Here is a 21,026-nt window from a genome sequence, read left to right as displayed (position 1 = left end):
ATTCACCCATAATGAGCAGGGCCTAGTCTAAGAGAATGGACTGTATGATTCACCCATAATGAGCAGGGTCTAGTCTAAGAGAATGGACCGTATGATTCACCCATAATGAGCAGGGCCATTAAGTCCTGGACAACAGGACTAGAACACCATCAGTAGATACACAGCTACAGGAAACACCACACCTGTCTGCCTGTCTGTCTGTGACGACCGCTGGGAGACCACAGCTATAAACCCCTGACTTCCACAGAAACTAGGACAAACACCATGATTGTTGTCTAGACAGATCAGCTGAGGCCTGGATAGGTGTTCAACATGTCAGATAGCAACCACATCACATGACCCAGCAATCTGCCGGCCGGCTGCAGAGTGCATGGCGTGGTGGACGCCTGAAATGTATCAGGAACTGGACCAATGTAATATTGGAGCAGGAGATCTGACTGTGTGACGTACGATCATGATGTGATACTTGAGCTGGCTGCAGCACGGGATCTGACTGTGTGACGTACGATCATGATGTGATACTTGAGCTGGCTGCAGCACGGGATCTGACTGTGTGACGTACGATGATAATGTGATACTTGAGCTGGCTGCAGCACGGGATCTGACTGTGTGACGTACGATGATAATGTGATACTTGAGCTGGCTGCAGCACGGGATCTGACTGTGTGACGTACGATGATAATGTGATACTTGAGCTGGCTGCAGCACGGGATCTGACTGTGTGACGTACGATCATGATGTGATACTTGAGCTGGCTGCAGCACGGGATCTGACTGTGATTGGAGCGTTGACCCTTCCTGCCAGCCAACCTCCTGGAGAGAGAGAGGGATGGGAGGAGAAAGGGATGGGGGAGAGAGGGAGGAGGGGAGAGAGAGGGATGGGGGAGAAAGGGATGGGGGAGAGAGACGGATGGTGGTTACAAGATGATACTCTATTCCTCTGTCACTCACTTGTGGAAGAGACCTACTGATAGAGCTGCAGGGAGGAGAGAGAGAGGGATGGTGGGAGAGACCTACTGATAGAGCTGCAGGGAGGAGAGAGAGAGATACTTCTGCGAGTGTAATGTTTACTGTTCATTTTTGTTGATTTAACTTTTGTATATTATTATCTACTTCCCTTGCTTTGGCAATGCTAACATATGTTTCCCATGCCAATAAAGCCCTTGAATTGAATTGATAGGAGAGAGAGAGAGGATAGAGAGATAGGAGAAATAGACAGAGAGATATGGACAGCAGGATAGAGGGATGGAGAAAGAGAGAGAGATGGACAGCAGGATAGAGGGATGGAGAAAGAGAGAGATATGGACAGCAGGATAGAGGGATGGAGAAAGAGAGAGAGATGGACAGCAGGATAGAGGGATGGAGAAAGAGAGAGAGATGGACAGCAGGATAGAGGGATGGAGAACAAGAGAGAGAGATGGACAGCAGGATAGAGGGATGGAGAACAAGAGAGAGAGATGGACAGCAGGATAGAGGGATGGAGAACAAGAGAGAGATGGTCAGCAGGATGGAGAAAGACAGAGAGATGGACAGCAGGATAGAGGGATGGAGAACAAGAGAGAGAGATGGACAGCAGGATAGAGGGATGGAGAACAAGAGAGAGATGGTCAGCAGGATGGAGAAAGACAGAGAGATGGACAGCAGGATAGAGGGATGGAGAACAAGAGAGAGAGATGGACAGCAGGATAGAGGGATGGAGAACAAGAGAGAGATGGTCAGCAGGATGGAGAAAGACAGAGAGATGGACAGCAGGATAGAGGGATGGTAGAGGAGTATAGATACCTTAGTTCACTCTTCTCTGCCACAGAGAGAGGCATGGCCCGCAGCATCCTGACCCGGTCACTGAGAGAGAGGTTCTGAAGGTTGTTGACCAGTTGGTCACGCTTACGCCCTGCAGCGCACACACACAGACAGAGAGACGGACAGACACACACACACAGAGAGAGACGGACAGACACACACACACACACAGAGAGAGACGGACAGACACACACACAGAGAGAGAGACGGACAGACACACACACAGAGAGAGAGACGGACAGACACACACACACAGAGAGAGACGGACAGACACACACACACAGAGAGAGAGACGGACAGACACACACACACAGAGAGACACGGACATACACACACACACAGAGAGAGACGGACAGACACACACACAGAGAGAGAGACGGACAGACACACACACACAGAGAGAGACGGACAGACACACACACACAGAGAGAGACGGACAGACACACACACAGAGAGAGAGACGGACAGACACACACACAGAGAGAGAGACGGACAGACACACACACACAGAGAGAGAGACGGACAGACACACACACACAGAGAGAGACGGACAGACACACACACAGAGAGAGACGGACAGACACACACACACAGAGAGACGGACAGACACACACACACAGAGAGACGGACAGACACACACACACACAGAGAGAGACGGACAGACACACACACACAGAGAGAGACGGACAGACACACACACACAGAGAGACGGACAGACACACACACACAGAGAGAGACGGACAGACACACACACACAGAGAGAGACGGACAGACACACACACAGAGAGAGAGACGGACAGACACACACACACAGAGAGAGACGGACAGACACACACACACAGAGAGAGACGGACAGACACACACACACAGAGAGACGGACACACACACACACACAGAGAGAGACGGACAGACACACACACAGAGAGAGACGGACAGACACACACACACAGAGAGAGACGGACAGACACACACACACACAGAGAGAGACGGACAGACACACACACACACAGAGAGAGACGGACAGACACACACACACACACAGAGAGACGGACAGACACACACACAGAGAGACGGACAGACACACACACACAGAGAGAGACGGACAGACACACACACACACAGAGAGACGGACAGACACACACACACAGAGAGACGGACAGACACACACACACAGAGAGACGGACAGACACACACACACAGAGAGACGGACAGACACACACACAGAGAGAGACGGACAGACACACACATTAGTTATGCGTAGGTTATGACATCATTACAACAACAAAAATGTTGGTATTTCAGTGCGTATGTAACGTTTAAGTGAGTGACCTCACCCTCCTCATCCACGCCCTCGGTCTCCATGCAGTCTGACTCCATGCCGTAACCACGGATACTGGGCCGTGCGGAGCGGGAAAAGTCTTTTATGGAAGGCCTGCTCTGTCTGCGTCGTCTCAACTTCATGGTCTTGTTATAGTACTGAGAGATAATAGCACCTCGACTACGACCTAGAGAGGAGAGGAAGTTAACTTCTTATGGCTGCAGGGGCAGTATTGAGTAGCTTGGATGAAAGGTGCACAGAGGTGCCCAGAGTAAACGGCCTGCTCCTACGTCATAGTTGCTAATATATGCATAGTATTAGTAGTATTGGATAGAAAACACTCTGAAGTTTCTAAAACTGTTTGAATTATGTCTGTGAGTATAACAGAACTCATATGGCAGGCAAAAACCTGAGAAGTTCCACTTCCTGTTTGGATTTTTTCTGGGGGTGCCAGATTTTCAACCAAGCTCTCATTGAAATTACAGCGAGATATTGGTGAGTTTTCACTTCCTACGGCTTCCACTAGATGTCAACAGTCAATAGAACTTTGTCTGATGACTCTAATGTGAAGGGGGGCCGAAGGAGACAGGAATTAGTCACCACTGCCACGAGTTGATCACGCATTGAAGAGGCGCGTTCACGTGAGAGGCAGCTCCGTTCCATCGCTCAACTGAAGTCAATGTATTTCTCCGGTTGGAACGTTATTCAAGATGTATGTTAACAACATTCTAAAGATTGATTCAGTACATCGTTTGACATGTTTCTACTGACTGTAACGGAACTTTTGGACATTTCGTCACGTTATAGTGGACGCGCTTTGTGACTTTGGTTAGGGAGTTTGGTAAACAATTCCAAAGTAGCTAATTGGACATAAATAACGGACATTATCGAACAAATCAAGCATTTATTGTGGACCTGGGATTCCTAGGACTGCATTCAGATGAAGTTCATCAAAGGTAAGGAAACATTTATCATGTATTTTCTGGTTTCTGTTGAGTCCAACATGGCGGCTAATTTGGCTATTGTTCTGAGCTCCGTCTCAGATTATTGCATGGTTTATTTTTCCGTAAAGTTTTTTTGAAATCTGACACAGTGGTTGCATTAAGGAGAGGTATATCTATAATTCCATGTGTATAACTTGTATTATCATCTACATTTATGATGAGTATTTCTGTTGAAACGATGTGGCTATGCAAAATCACTTGATGTTTTTGCAACTAGTGAATCTAACACGCCAATGTAAAATCCGATTTTTTTATATAAATATGAACTTAATCAAACAAAACATGCATGTATTGTGTAACATGAAGTCCTATGAGTGTCATCTGATGAAGATAATCAAAGGTTAGTGATTAATTTTCTCTATTTCTGTTTTTTGTGAAAGCTATCTTTCGCTGGAAAAATGGCTGTGATTATTGTGGTTTTGTGGTGACCTAACATAATCTTTTGTAGTGCTTTCGCTGAAAAGCCTATTTGAAATCGGACACTTTGGTGGGATTAACAACAAGATTACCTTTAAAATGATATAAGACAAATCTGTTTGAGGAATTTTAATTATGAGATTTCTGCTTTTTGAATTTGGCGCCTTGCACTTTCACTCGCTGTTGTTATCATCCCGGTAGCGGGATGGCAGCCATAAATTAACAGGGTCCTGTTATAGTACTGAGAGATGATAGCACCTCCACTACGACCCAGAGAGAGGACAGGAAGTTAACAGGGTCCTGTTATAGTACTGAGAGATGATAGCACCTCCACTATGACCCAGAGAGAGGAGAGAAAGTTAACAGGGTCCTGTTATAGTACTGAGAGATGATAGCACCTCCACTACGACCCAGAGAGAGGAGAGGAAGTTAACAGGGTCCTGTTATAGTACTGAGAGATGATAGCACCTCCACTACGACCCAGAGAGAGGAGAGGAAGTTAACAGGGTCCTGTTATAGTACTGAGAGATGATAGCACCTCCACTACGACCCAGAGAGAGGACAGGAAGTTAACAGGGTCCTGTTATAGTACTGAGAGATGATAGCACCTCCACTACGACCCAGAGAGAGGAGAGGAAGTTAACAGGGTCCTGTTATAGTACTGAGAGATGATAACACCTCCACTACGACCCAGAGAGAGGAGAGGAAGTTAACAGGGTCCTGTTATAGTACTGAGAGATGATAGCACCTCCACTACGACCCAGAGAGAGGACAGGAAGTTAACAGGGTCCTGTTATAGTACTGAGAGATGATAGCACCTCCACTACGACCCAGAGAGAGGACAGGAAGTTAACAGGGTCCTGTTATAGTACTGAGAGATGATAGCACCTCCACTACGACCCAGAGAGAGGAGAGGAAGTTAACAGGGTCCTGTTATAGTACTGAGAGATGATAGCACCTCCACTACGACCCAGAGAGAGGACAGGAAGTTAACAGGGTCCTGTTATAGTACTGAGAGATGATAGCACCTCCACTACGACCCAGAGAGAGGAGAGGAAGTTAACAGGGTCCTGTTATAGTACTGAGAGATGATAGCACCTCCACTACGACCCAGAGAGAGGAGAGGAAGTTAACAGGGTCCTGTTATAGTACTGAGAGATGATAGCACCTCCACTACGACCCAGAGAGAGGAGAGGAAGTTAACAGGGTCCTGTTATAGTACTGAGAGATGATAGCACCTCCACTACGACCCAGAGAGAGGAGAGGAAGTTAACAGGGTCCTGTTATAGTACTGAGAGATGATAGCACCTCCACTACGACCCAGAGAGAGGACAGGAAGTTAACAGGGTCCTGTTATAGTACTGAGAGATGATAGCACCTCCACTACGACCCAGAGAGAGGACAGGAAGTTAACAGGGTCCTGTTATAGTACTGAGAGATGATAGCACCTCCACTACGACCCAGAGAGAGGAGAGGAAGTTAACAGGGTCCTGTTATAGTACTGAGAGATGATAGCACCTCCACCACGACCCAGAGAGAGGACAGGAAGTTAACAGGGTCCTGTTATAGTACTGAGAGATGATAGCACCTCCACCACGACCCAGAGAGAGGAGAGGAAGTTAACAGGGTCCTGTTATAGTACTGAGAGATGATAGCACCTCCACTACGACCCAGAGAGAGGAGAGGAAGTTAACAGGGGGGCGAGGGGAGGTGTGTAGATACATGATTCCTAAACTATGTCTTGTAGAGGGACAGAAGTCTAGTTTGTGACATGGTGTTTTCAGAGCCACTGTGTTAGATACAGTATCTGTTGATGTGTTGATAGTGGCTGGCTGGCTGGCTGGCTGCCGGTGCACCTGCTAGCTGGAGGAACTAACAGTCACATGACAACGGCAGAAATAGTTCAGACTTCTGAAACTACCTCGCTCTATCTCTCATGAAGCGTGAACAGAATAAATACTAGGTAGGTGTACATACAGCCATCTAAAGACTGTAATAAGAGTGTCGTAGGGGTGCCATAAGTATGTCATAAGGGTGTCGTAGGGGTGACTTACCGATGGTGCGGCTGGGCATGGAGGAGAGGACTTTGAGGGTGGCGGAGGACCAGCGTTCCTCTATAAGGGGGTCTAACTGTCTCCTCTCCTCCTCCTCCTCACCTCTCCCCTGGCTCCCATGCCACATCTCCCGACCAGGGCTGGACAGGTACGCTACACTGTCTGGAGGAAGGCGAGTATGAGGTTTACGTCTGTATACACACACACATACACTTTATCTCTTATACACAGTCACACACACTACCTCTTTCCTCCTCGTCCAGGTCTCTCTGTAGTTCCTGCAGCTCAAAGGCTTCCTGTCTCTGATCCTCTATCAGCTGGTTAAAGGAGTCATGGACCCCCTCTTCATCCGCTGGGCTCCTGTTACAGACAGACAGACAGACAGACAGACAGACAGACAGACAGACAGACAGACAGACAGACAGACAGACAGACAGACAGACAGACAGACAGACAGACAGACAATTAGAAAACAAAACCAATAAACTCTCATATCTACTGGGTGAAATACTACAGTGTGTTATCACAGCTGCAAGATCTGTGACCTGTTGCCACAAGAAAAGGTCAACCAGTGAAGAACAAACACCACTGTAAATACAACCCATATTTATGTTGATTTATTTTCCCTTTTGTACTTTAACTATTTGCACATCGTTACAACACTGTATATAGACATAATATGACATTTAAAATGTCTTTATTCTTTTGGAACTTCTGTGCGTGTAATGTTTACTGTTCACTTCTTATTGTTTGTTTAATTTTTGTTTATTATCTATTTCACTTGCTTTGGCAATGTGGCAATGTGTTTCCCATGCCAATAAAGCCCTTGAATTTAAATTAACAGAGGGGGGGGGGGGGGGGGGGTGAGCGGAGAATGAGGGAGAAAGAGTGTGTGAGAGAGAGAGGGGGTACTTCAGTGGGTCGGATACACACACACACACACACACACACACACACACACACACACACACACACACACACACACACACACACACACACACACACACACACACACACACACACACACACACACACACACACACACACACACACACACACACACACACACACACACACACACACACACACACACACACACACACACACACACACACACACACACACTTCTAACCACTAAAGACAAACACACCCCTAACCAGTAACCACTGCTCAGAAAAACAGCCATGGTGTAAACACTCCTCGCCACTAGGATTCAGCCACCTTGACAAGCCCTGACAACTCTTCATGTCACATATTTCATGGCCTTTTACACCACATTTGAAAGGAACCACAATCACAAGCCTTTTGTTCCCCAGGGAACCTGCAGCTGAACACCACAGGAAGTGACTCACTCAGAAGATTCTCCTCAGTTAATACAACACACACACACACCACAAAGGAACAAAGACTAGTCAAACAGTCCAACAAACACAGTCAGTCTGTTCTGTGGGAACAATGGGTCTGGCTGGATACTGGTACTGTGTAGAAGTGGGCCTCAGAGTTGCCCCAAAGAACACCAAACAGACAGTTAACTATGTCATTGTCTTATTTTAACCCTCTCTTCTGTTTACCAGAACATCAACACATCAGAGACAGACAGAGAGAGACAGAGAGAGACAGACAGAGAGAGAGAGAGACAGAGAGAGAGAGACAGAGAGAAAGACACATTCCATTCAATCCATTCCAGCCATTATTATTAGCCGTCCTCCCCTCAGCAGCCTCCACTGATATAGTCTGATAATACTCACTCCAGGCCAGCCTCCATGTGTTGAGCAGTCAGGTCAAAGTTGACGTTGTGAGCCATCTCTCTCTCTCCGTCTCTCCTCTCCTGTCTGTCTCGTTCTCTTTATCCGTCTGTCTGTCAACCATCAATCTCTGTCCACCAATCACAGAGAAGGGTCACACCCTTGTCCGCTTAGTCACGCCTCTCCACTCTCCTAGCATAGTGTTGCAAAAACTACCTGAGAGAGAGAGAGAGAGATAGAAAGACAGAGATAGAGGAATGTTAGGAATCATAAGGTGTGGTGATTGGTCTCTCCTCTCCTTCGTGTTTCAGCTTGTCTTCTAGTAGCACACACACACACACACACACACACACACACACACACACACACACACACACACACGCACACACACACACACACACACACACACCTCATTAAAGCAGTTCTTTATCATACCAACAAAACATTGTATGAGCAGTTGGTGTGTGTGTGTGTGTGTTTCACCAGTGAAGTGTTTGAATACTGTACTAGGCCTACAACATAACAGGCCTATACACCAGGGATTAATGATATATCGGTGAACATATCGGAATCGGACGATATTCGCTAAACATGTCAACATCAGTATCGGCCCGATGTCTAGTTTAATTAACGCCGATGTGCAAAACCGATGTGAAAGCTGACGTGCATACCTATATAATATACCTATATGATATACCTATATAATATACCTATATAATATATCTATATAATATACCTATATAATATACCTATATGATATACCTATATAATATACCTATATAATATACAGTGGGGAGAACAAGTATTTGATACACTGCCGATTTTGCAGGTTTTCCTACTTACAAAGCATATAGAGGTCTGTAATTTTTATCATAGGTACACTTCAACTGTGAGAGACGGAATCTAAAACAAAAATCCAGAAAATCACATTGTATGATTTTTAAGTAATTAATTTGCATTTTATTGCATGACATAAGTATTTGATACATCAGAAAAGCAGAACTTAATATTTGGTACAGAAACCTTTGTTTGCAATTACAGAGATCATACGTTTCCTGTAGTTCTTGACCAGGTTTGCACACACTGCAGCAGGGATTTTGGCCCACTCCTCCATACAGACCTTCTCCAGATCCTTCAGGTTTCGGGGCTGTCGCTGGGCAATACGGACTTTCAGCTCCCTCCAAAGATATTCTATTGGGTTCAGGTCTGGAGACTGGCTAGGCCACTCCAAGACCTTGAGATGCTTCTTACAGAGCCACTCCTTAGTTGCCCTGGCTGTGTGTTTCGGGTCGTTGTCTTGCTGGAAGACCCAGCCACGACCCATCTTCAATGCTCTTACTGAGGGAAGGAGGTTGTTGGCCAAGATCTCGCGATACATGGCCCCATCCATCCTCCCCTCAATACGGTGCAGTCGTCCTGTCCCCTTTGCAGAAAAGCATCCCCAAAGAATGATGTTTCCACCTCCATGCTTCACGGTTGGGATGGTGTTCTTAGAGTTGTACTCATCCTTCTTCTTCCTCCAAACACGGCGAGTGGAGTTTAGACCAAAAAGCTCTATTTTTGTCTCATCAGACCACATGACCTTCTCCCATTCCTCCTCTGGATCATCCAGATGGTCATTGGCAAACTTCAGACGGGCCTGGACATGCGCTGGCTTGAGCAGGGGGACCTTGCGTGCGCTGCAGGATTTTAATCCATGACGGCGTAGTGTGTTACTAATGGTTTTCTTTGAGACTGTGGTCCCAGCTCTCTTCAGGTCATTGACCAGATCCTGCCGTGTAGTTCTGGGCTGATCCCTCACCTTCCTCATGATCATTGATGCCCCACGAGGTGAGATCTTGCATGGAGCCCCAGACCGAGGGTGATTGACCGTCAACTTCAACTTCTTCCATTTTCTAATAATTGCGGCAACAGTTGTTGCCTTCTCACCAAGCTGCTTGCCTATTGTCCTGTAGCCCATCCCAGCCTTGTGCAGGTCTACAATTTTATCCCTGATGTCCTTACACAGCTCTCTGGTCTTGGCCATTGTGGAGAGGTTGGAGTCTGTTTGATTGAGTGTGTGGACAGGTGTCTTTTATACAGGTAACGAGTTCAAACAGGTGCAGTTAATACAGGTAATGAGTGGAGAACAGGAGGGCTTCTTAAAGAAAAACTAACAGGTCTGTGAGAGCCGGAATTCTTACTGGTTGGTAGGTGATCAAATACTTATGTCATGCAATAAAATGCAAATAATTTCCTTAAAAATCATACAATGTGATTTTCTGGATTTTTGTTTTAGATTCAGTCTCTCACAGTTGAAGTGTACCTATGATAAAAATTACAGACCTCTACATGCTTTGTAAGTAGGAAAACCTGCAAAATCGGCAGTGTATCAAATACTTGTTCTCCCCACTGTACCTATATAACATACCTATATAATATACCTATATAACATACCTATATAATATACCTATAGGATATACCTATAGGATATACCTATAGGATATACCTATAGGATATACCTATAGGATATACCTATAGGATATACCTATATAATATACCTATAGGATATACCTATATAACATACCTATATAATATACCTGTAGGATATACCTATATAACATACCTATAGGATATACCTATAGGATATACCTATAGGATATACCTATAGGATATACCTATAGGATATACCTGTATAATATACCTATATAAATATAGCTATAGGATATCAGTATCGGACAAAAATGTCATGTCAGTGCATCACTACTATACACCAAACATCCTGATTATGTGATGAACAGGACAGCCACTGTCATCCACTCAGGCTGGAATGAACATCCTGATTATGTGATGAACAGGACAGCCACTGTCATCCACTCAGACTGGAATGAACATCCTGATTATGTGATGAACAGGACAGCCACTGTCATCCACTCAGACTGGAATGAACATCCTGATTATGTGATGAACAGGACAGCCACTGTCATCCACTCAGGCTGGAATGAACATCCTGATTATGTGATGAACAGGACAGCCACTGTCATCCACTCAGACTGGAATGAACATCCTGATTATGTGATGAACAGGACAGCCACTGTCATCCACTCAGACTGGAATGAGCATCCTGATTATGTGATGAACAGGACAGCCACTGTCATCCACTCAGGCTGGAATGAACATCCTGATTATGTGATGACCAGGACGGCCACTGTCATCCACTCAGACTGGAATGAACATCCTGATTATGTGATGAACAGGACAGCCACTGTAGAGTTCAGGCTTGTTTAATCCTAAAATCTGTGTTGCGCTGTTTAGTCCCGACTCAGAGACAAAGCAGACACTTCCTGTCCTGTTGCTATGAAACACATGTAATTACACACCTCATGCGTATCACAACCTGGAGGTGGTGAGTGTGTGACCGAGCGTTTAGACTTCAACACAACTGGTTCCAGATGTTCCACACTGAGCTAATGAACTAAAGACTACAGTTTCCCAGAGTTGTAAAGCTCTGAGCGAACAACACAGGACAAGGAAGTGATCAGAGAAGAGCAGTAAAGTAGAGGATTATGACCCTGGCTGAGAATACAGAACGCTGCGGCGATTTGAACCAACATTCAAGGGCATTACGAAGGCTACAACATTCTCTGTCTGTTGTAACGGATATTGCAGTAACACAAGCAGGACACGGTCCCTCCACATTGCATTGGAGCAAAATAAATCTTTGTTTTGTGTGACGATGTAGGCTAATCTTTGTAGTTGCTGCCATATCGTAGCCACCAGCCAAAGAGGCTGCCATATCGTAGCCACCAGCCAGAGATGCTGCCATATCGTAGCCACCAGCCAAAGAGGCTGCCATATCGTAGCCACCAGCCAGAGATGCTGCCATATCGTAGCCACCAGCCAGAGATGCTGCCATATCGTAGCCACCAGCCAGAGATGCTGCCATATCGTAGCCACCAGCCAGAGATGCTGCCATATCGTAGCCACCAGCCAGAGATGCTGCCATATCGTAGCCACCAGCCAGAGATGCTGCCATATCGTAGCCACCAGCCAGAGATGCTGCCATATCGTAGCCACCAGCCAGAGATGCTGCCATATCGTAGCCACCAGCCAGAGATGCTGCCATATCGTAGCCACCAGCCAGAGATGCTGCCATATCGTAGCCACCAGCCAGATGCGGCCATATCGTAGCCACCAGCCAGAGATGCTGCCATATCGTAACCACCAGCCAGAGATGCTGCCATATCGTAGCCACCAGCCAGAGATGCTGCCATATCGTAGCCACCAGCCAGAGATGCTGCCATATCGTAGCCACCAGCCAGAGATGCTGCCAAATCGTAGCCACCAGCCAGAGACCGCTGTCCACTCCACTAAGAGACCGTTGTCCACTCCGCTAAGAGACCGCTGTCCACTCCACTAAGAGACCGTTGTCCACTATGCTAAGAGACCGCTGTCCACTACACTACGAGACCGCTGTCCACTACACTAAGAGACCGTTGTCCACTACACTAAGAGACCGCTGTCCACTACACTAAGAGACCGTTGTCCACTACACTAAGAGACCGCTGTCCACTCCACTAAGAGACCGCTGTCCACTCCACTAAGAGACCGCTGTCCACTCCACTAAGAGACCGCTGTCCACTCCACTAAGAGACCGCTGTCCACTCCACTAAGAGACCGCTGTCCACTCCACTAAGAGACCGCTGTCCACTCCACTAAGAGACCGCTGTCCACTACACTAAGAGACCGCTGTCCACTCCGCTAAGAGACCGTTGTCCACTATGCTAAGAGACCGCTGTCCACTCCGCTAAGAGACCGTTGTCCACTCCGCTAAGAGACCGCTGTCCACTCCACTAAGAGACCGCTGTCCACTATGCTAAGAGACCGTTGTCCACTCCGCTAAGAGACCGCTGTCCACTCCGCTAAGAGACCGTTGTCCACTATGCTAAGAGACCGCTGTCCACTATGCTAAGAGACCGCTGTCCACTCCGCTAAGAGACCGCTGTCCACTCCGCTAAGAGACCGTTGTCCACTCCGCTAAGAGACCGTTGTCCACTCCACTAAGAGACCGTTGTCCACTACGCTAAGAGACCGCTGTCCACTCCGCTAAGAGACCGTTGTCCACTCCGCTAAGAGACCGCTGTCCACTCCGCTAAGAGACCGCTATCCACTCCGCTAAGAGACCGTTGTCCACTCCGCTAAGAGACCGCTGTCCACTCCGCTAAGAGACCGCTGTCCACTCCGCTAAGAGACCGCTGTCCACTCCACTAAGAGACCGTTGTCCACTACGCTAAGAGACCGCTGTCCACTCCGCTAAGAGACCGTTGTCCACTCCGCTAAGAGACCGTTGTCCACTCCGCTAAGAGACCGTTGTCCACTCCACTAAGAGACCGCTGTCCACTCCACTAAGAGACCGCTGTCCACTCCACTAAGAGACCGTTGTCCACTCCACTAAGAGACCGCTGTCCACTCCACTAAGAGACCGCTGTCCACTCCACTAAGAGACCGCTGTCCACTCCACTAAGAGACCGTTGTCCACTCCACTAAGAGACCGCTGTCCACTCCACTAAGAGACCGCTGTCCACTCCACTAAGAGACCGTTGTCCACTCCACTAAGAGACCGTTGTCCACTCCACTAAGAGACCGTTGTCCACTCCACTAAGAGACCGTTGTCCACTCCACTAAGAGACCGTTGTCCACTCCACTAAGAGACCGTTGTCCACTCCACTAAGAGACCGTTGTCCACTCCACTAAGAGACCGTTGTCCACTCCACTAAGAGACCGTTGTCCACTCCACTAAGAGACCGTTGTCCACTCCACTAAGAGACCGTTGTCCACTCCACTAAGAGACCGTTGTCCACTCCACTAAGAGACCGTTGTCCACTCCACTAAGAGACCGTTGTCCACTCCACTAAGAGACCGTTGTCCACTCCACTAAGAGACCGTTGTCCACTACACTAAGAGACCGTTGTCCACTCCACTAAGAGACCGTTGTCCACTCCACTAAGAGACCGTTGTCCACTCCACTAAGAGACCGTTGTCCACTCCACTAAGAGACCGTTGTCCACTCCACTAAGAGACCGTTGTCCACTACACTAAGAGACCGTTGTCCACTACACTAGGAGACCGTTGTCCCCTACACTAACAGACCGCTGTCCACTCCACTAACAGACCGCTGTCCACTCCACTAACAGACCGCTGTCCACTACACTAAGAGACCGCTGTCCACTCCACTAAGAGACCGTTGTCCACTATGCTAAGAGACCGTTGTCCACTCCACTAAGAGACCGCTGTCCACTCCACTAAGAGACCGCTGTCCACTCCACTAAGAGACCGCTGTCCACTCCACTAACAGACCGCTGTCCACTCCACTAACAGACCGCTGTCCACTCCACTAAGAGACCGTTGTCCACTACACTAACAGACCGTTGTCCACTCCACTAAGAGACCGCTGTCCACTCCACTAAGAGACCGCTGTCCACTCCACTAAGAGACCGCTGTCCACTCCACTAACAGACCGCTGTCCACTCCACTAAGAGACCGTTGTCCACTCCACTAAGAGACCGTTGTCCACTACACTAACAGACCGTTGTCCACTACACTACGAGACCGCTGTCCACTACACGACCATGGCGCTTGCCTACCAGGAAGAGACCGTTGTTTGGTTAGTGATGTTTCTGTAGTGCTCGTGTGATTGCAGAGTTTTTCTAAACAAACGGGTTGATGATATAATGACATCATTCTGCCAGGTAGTCAGTCCACTTTGTAGTTAACATTTAAATGACAAGGTTTTTGGGAAAGCCTTTCCTTCTCTGTAGTTAACATTTAAATGACAAGGTTTTTGGGAAAGCCTTTCCTTCTCTATCAGAAGAAGGTTATCATTAGCATCATCGCTAACGGCCACACAAAATGTAGAAGCACACAAAATGTAGAAGCACACACACACACACACACACACACACACACACACACACACACACACACACACACACACACACACACACACACACACACACACACACACACACACACACACACACACACACACACACACACACACACACACACACACTTCGGTACTGTTTCAGAAAGTTGCAGGAAGATAGGAATCACTGATGTATTTTTGTTCATGTCTTATGATGAAACTTTGTCTAATTAATTCATGTTGTAATAAGTTCAATACATTTAGTTGATTTCTTACTAAATTCAATAACATTTAGAATATTGTGGAACTCTGTTTTAATGTCTGGATTCCTTGATTCCGTCAGCAACGCTGATTTTACAGGGCCCTATCTGTGTGTGTGTGACTTGGGTGGAGTTCCATGGTTCTTTTCCTGGCACAGATAACTTCTCCGTGATGACCTCATCAGAGGCAGACAGCTGAGGGCAGATCTGACTGCACTGTGGAAGTGAATGGATTCAACATGTTCATTCTACACATCCTGTCTAGCTTCTCACTAGTCTTTATTCTCTCTCCTTATCTCTCTATCATAGATATTCTCTCTTTCTCTCCTACAGACCCAGTCTCTCTCAGTCCCTCTCTCTCTCGCCGTCTCTCTCTCTCTCTCTCTGTCAATCTCTCTGTCTCTCGCTCTCAGTCCCTCTAACTTGCTCTCTTTCTTTGAGCTTTTCTCTCCAAATCTCTATTGTCTTGGCTGTGCTTTTGAGTCCGTTCAAATCCATAACCTACGCATTACCATATTTTCTCACAGCCTCCCCCTCTGTCTCTCCCTCTCTTTCTTTCTCTCCCTCTGTCTCTTTCTCTCTCAAACTCCATTATCTCCAACTCCGTCAATGCTCCAAGTCTCCAATCACTGACTGTCTTTCTGCACATCTGTCCTCCCTCCTCCTGTCCCCCCTCCTCCTGTCCCCCCTCCTCCTGTCCTCCCTCCTCCTGTCCCCCCTCCTCCTGTCCCCCCTCCTCCTGTCCCCCCTCCTCCTGTCCTCCCTCTCTCACTCTCCTAGGGCATATTGTCAGACTGCTGGTCTTATCACAGAGACAAGTCCCAAATGGCACCCTATTCAGTGCACTACTTTAGACCAGGGCCCTATAGAACCCTATTCCCTATATAGTGTACTACTTTTGACCAGGGCCCTATAGAACCCTATTCCCTATATAGTGCACTACTTTTGACCAGGGCCCTATAGAACCCTATTCCCTATTCAGTGCACTACTTTAGACCAGGGCCCTATAGAACCCTATATAGTGCACTACTTTTGACCAGCGCCCATTTCCCTTTTCTCAGTGTGTGTGTGTGCATGCATGAAGATCAGTGTCTATCTGTGTGTGTGTCACTGTCAACAACCCCTGAACATTGTCTGGCTCCAGGTCAAAGTATGTCTGTAGTACAGCCAAACAAAGCAAGTCAGCTGACCTGTCAGTGAAAACACTGAGTGATGAGAAACATACTTACTGCACTGTCTAACACAACGGCAGATTAACGTGACGATACAGCACACTTACTGCACTGTCTAACACAACGGCAGATTAACGTGACGATACAGCACACTTACTGCACTGTCTAACACAACGGTAGATTAACATGACGATACAGCACACTTACTGCACTGTCTAACACAACGGCAGATTAACATGACGATACAGCACACTTACTGCACTGTCTAACACAACGGTAGATTAACATGACGATACAGCACACTTACTGCACTGTCTAACACAACGGTAGATTAACATGACGATACAGCACACTTACTGCACTGTCTAACACAACGGTAGATTAACATGACGATACAGCACACTTACTGCACTGTCTAACACAACGGCAGATTAACATGACGATACAGCACACTTACTGCACTGTCTAACACAACGGTAGATTAACATGACGATACAGCACACTTACTGCACTGTCTAACACAACGGTAGATTAACATGACGATACAGCACACTTACTGCACTGTCTAACACAACGGTAGATTAACATGACGATACAGCACACTTACTGCACTGTCTAACACAACGGCAGATCAACACGATACAGCACACTTACTGCACTGTCTAACACAACGGCAGATCAACATGATACAGCACACTTACTGCACTGTCTAACACAACGGCAGATCAACATGATACAGCACACTTACTGCACTGTCTAACACAACGGCAGATCAACATGATACAGCACACTTACTGCACTGTCTAACACAACGGCAGATCAACATGATACAGCACACTTACTGCACTGTCTAACACAACGGCAGATCAACATGATACAGCACACTTACTGCACTGTCTAACACAACGGCAGATTAACGTGACGATACAGCACACTTACTGCACTGTCTAACACAACGGTCCCGTGTGGCTCAGTTGGTAGAGCATGGCGCTTGCAACGCCAGGGTTGTGGGTTCATTCCCCACGGGGGGACCAGGATGAATATGTATGAACTTTCCAATTTGTAAGTCGCTCTGGATAAGACCGTCTGCTAAATGACTTAAATGTAAATGTAATTAACATGATACAGCACACTTACTGCACTGTCTAACACATCGGCAGATTAACATGATGATACAGCACACTTACACAACACTAATATACTTACACAATATTTTATCAAGTTAAAGTTGCTGTGGAGGAGAAACAGTATGTAAACGTAACACTATAAAGGCCCGGGGCAGGGTTCCCCAGCTGGTGGTATTTGGACCCCCAAGTAAAAAAATATAAATAAAAAGTTCTATATTTTTCCCCCCACATGTTTATTGTTGGACATTAAAGACAGTAAATACACCAGGAAATAATCCCTAAGTGATTTTAATTTAAGAAATCTGTTCCCATGTAATCCCACGCATAAGAGAGAGACGTGATCGTATACAAATACAAGCAAGGGCTGAAATGATTATGTTTTAGTCAAACACATCTGTTTGGGCTTCTTGTGGTCAATTTGTAGTTTACAAATGATTTGCAATTATGTTCCGGCTGGAGCAGGGGGAGGGAGGAGGAGGGGGAGGGGGAGAGGGGAGCAGAGGGTGTAAGGGGGTCAAAAGAGGGGGTGGGACTGACAGGGTAGAAGGGAATATTTTGTCAGTCTGGCAGTTAACGGCTGACTGATAATCAGTTCACACAACGGTAAAACTAACAGAGAGAGAGAGACACACACACAACCAAAGAGAGAGAGAGAGAGAGAGACACAGAGAGCGACACAGAGAGAGAGAGAGAGACACAGAGAGAGAGCGAGCGAGAGAGAGAGAGACAGAGACACAGAGAGCGACACAGAGAGAGAGAGACACACACACAGAGAGAGAGAGACACAGAGAGAGACAGAGAGACACACACACAGAGAGAGAGAGACACAGAGAGAGACAGAGAGACACACACACAGAGAGGAAACAGAATCAGCACAGAACAGAAAAACTCTAAGGACTGCTGTATCAGAAGCACATAACTAGAATTATAGTTCTATAGGAAGGAGCAAGGCCCTCTTGTTCTTCAGTGCATTGTGTTGTCACTCAGTTGAGGGAACGGACAGGAAAATACAAACAACAGACAGGCATCCCAGATAACTATGTGAATGGAACAAAGAACTGAGGAGAGAATAGGCCTAATGTGAGAAGATGGAAAGGGAGTAAAAGGTAGAGGAGAAAGTGGAAACATGGAAGTAATTACACAGACTGACACTTACCACTGTAATTACACTGCCCTGTTGTGCCAAAGTTCTCCCTGTGTTGTTACGGCAACGGAACAGTATTCTGCAGTCAACTGTCACTAGGCCAAGACAACTAAACTTGGGGTGGGTCCCGGGGTGGATGAAGGCCCACAAACAATACAAGTATAGTCTTACATGGGAAACTTCTATGCAGGTCTTTACCCTATCTTGGGTCAGTTTAGCATTGTCCCCACTAATGGTTAAGGTTAGGATTGGGGGAGGGAACGCTGATCCTGGATCTGTACTTAGGGGAAACTTCACCCCAGAGCATTGAATTCACTGTGGAAGTAGGAGTAAAATTAACTGATGTTGGCCCTGGACACAATGGACTGGTTTCTCTGACACAGATCAAGCTTACTCCTGGACTAAAACGCACGTTATAACACAAAGCTAACGTTATAACACAACGCTATCCCCAGTATGCAGCCAAACAAGGTGTGTGTGTGTGTGTGTGTCTTCTTTCTGTGCCATGTGCTCTTTTACATTGGAAGAAATATATACAATGAGTGGTAGGTGTCCTGAGACTAGGGCTTTGAGACAAAAGTGTCATATTTTTGTTGTGTTGAAGGCAGCTGTTATGATATAAACGGGGTAAAAGTTCAAGTTGATGTATGCTACATTTGGCCCAATTATAGTTGACCTATAAAAACAAACGATCAATTTTGAAACATCGGTCATATTAGCGCGTTTGCGACGTTTTTCTGCAAGCCCTGCAATTCACGGACTGATTCTGCAACTTTGCAGCCAGCAGCAAAAACCTACCCCCAAGGCAATCGACATGAATGACAGGCACTGCCTGATAACGTCGCCCGATATGGTTGTCTTTCCGCTGGTTTTAGCTCACAACGAAAATAGCCCACCTAGTTCGTAAACAACCCACAATTGTTGCATTGTTGTTTCTGTTATGAATGGCGCCTTGCCTTTCCTTTTTGTTCGGTTTATTCTTAACCTGTCAGTCAATCAAACGTTTCACACTGAACAGTTAAAATATCTTGGAAGCTACAGCGGACAAACTGTTTCTCGAGATTTTTTTGCCGTGTCCAAATACATGGAAAGGAAAACGACAACACAATATGAAAAAAGCTACAGTCAGCCATAAGGTCGGTACACTCACCCCCTTCGTAACTTGCGAAACCCGTTCAAGCTTTAACCTGCAGTGCCGGCGCAGTAGATCAGTCTCTCTCTCTCTCTACTGTTACAAAATACATCAGCGTGTTAAACAGCGGCAACGAACCTTTGTCGCCTCTCGGGGTGACGATATCATAATCCTCGCGCATTGAAACGTTGTAACGGGCAATAGGTAGACTTTTACGGAGAAACAGTTTACCGGCTGTCTCAACGTGTGGTTTATATTTCAGTTCAAGAAAAACCGCCGCTGTGTGTTTGTGATTTTATGTTGGAACCGCAAAGTTCCCCCTCAAATAAAGTTTTCCATCGAATGGAACATTCCTATTCATTGCTCGAAATCCTTCTTCCAACGTTTGTTTTCACACGCTATATAATTCCATAGACAGCTGTGTCAGTACAGTACATTTCCTTGGTAAGATAAATTGGTGACGTCTGTCCTTTCTAGATATATATATTTTTTTATACCATATCATTCATAAAACATTTCAACAAACGTATAGGCTAGCCTTCTTATGCTACTTTAGGCTTAACGTCTCCAATACAGGTGGCCTAAACATTTGTGAATTCATAAATTTTGCCAAGTCAAGTATCCTACTCCATTGACAGAGCCTCGTCTGGTCAAGGTGTGAGAGATTGTCTGGGTGTGTTCTATTGCACAATACGTTCCCTGGTCTGTTCTAGCCTAAAGGTAGCCTGTCAATGAAACATACAAACGGAAGAACGGTCATCTGAGAGGTGAGAGAAGGAAACGAAGAGGCTGAAATTACCTGTGTGCTGTTGATCAGGAGATTTTTCTGTATCCTATTTCTTGGATTGAAAATTACAATGAGCTCTCTCTATCTGTCTTTGACGCACCTGGCCACACCTACTGTACATGTTAACTCGCCTCGAGAACCTCTGGGTAATGTAGTTTTTGAT

The 21,026-nt window shown here is 46.4% G+C and overlaps 1 protein-coding gene across 3 annotated transcripts in view; it reads right to left on the bottom strand.

Annotated features, from left to right (window-relative positions):
- Nucleotides 1–21,026, bottom strand: part of tmc6b (transmembrane channel-like 6b) — a 41,272-nt gene that overhangs the window by 17,478 nt on the left and 2,768 nt on the right. Inside the window, exons 1-7 of one of the 3 annotated variants that reach the window (XM_071389721.1) lie at nt 20,876–20,965; nt 8,341–8,553; nt 6,837–6,952; nt 6,593–6,754; nt 3,134–3,304; nt 1,782–1,890; nt 731–812 (exon numbers count right to left, since the gene is read on the bottom strand). In XM_071389721.1, coding sequence (XP_071245822.1) covers nt 731–812; nt 1,782–1,890; nt 3,134–3,304; nt 6,593–6,754; nt 6,837–6,952; nt 8,341–8,396 — 696 coding nt within the window. In that variant the 5' untranslated portion in view covers nt 8,397–8,553; nt 20,876–20,965. Of the gene's footprint in view, nt 1–730; nt 813–1,781; nt 1,891–3,133; nt 3,305–6,592; nt 6,755–6,836; nt 6,953–8,340; nt 8,554–20,094; nt 20,257–20,875; nt 20,966–21,026 lie in introns of those variants that run through there. The other 2 variants (XM_071389720.1, XM_071389719.1) reach the window with 2 other exon arrangements.

Source organism: Salvelinus alpinus, chromosome 2 (assembly GCF_045679555.1).
Source record: "Salvelinus alpinus chromosome 2, SLU_Salpinus.1, whole genome shotgun sequence".
Lineage (NCBI taxonomy): Eukaryota > Metazoa > Chordata > Actinopteri > Salmoniformes > Salmonidae > Salvelinus > Salvelinus alpinus.
Note: the sequence above shows the minus strand (reverse complement) of the source record. Positions and strands in the feature narration are given on the sequence as shown.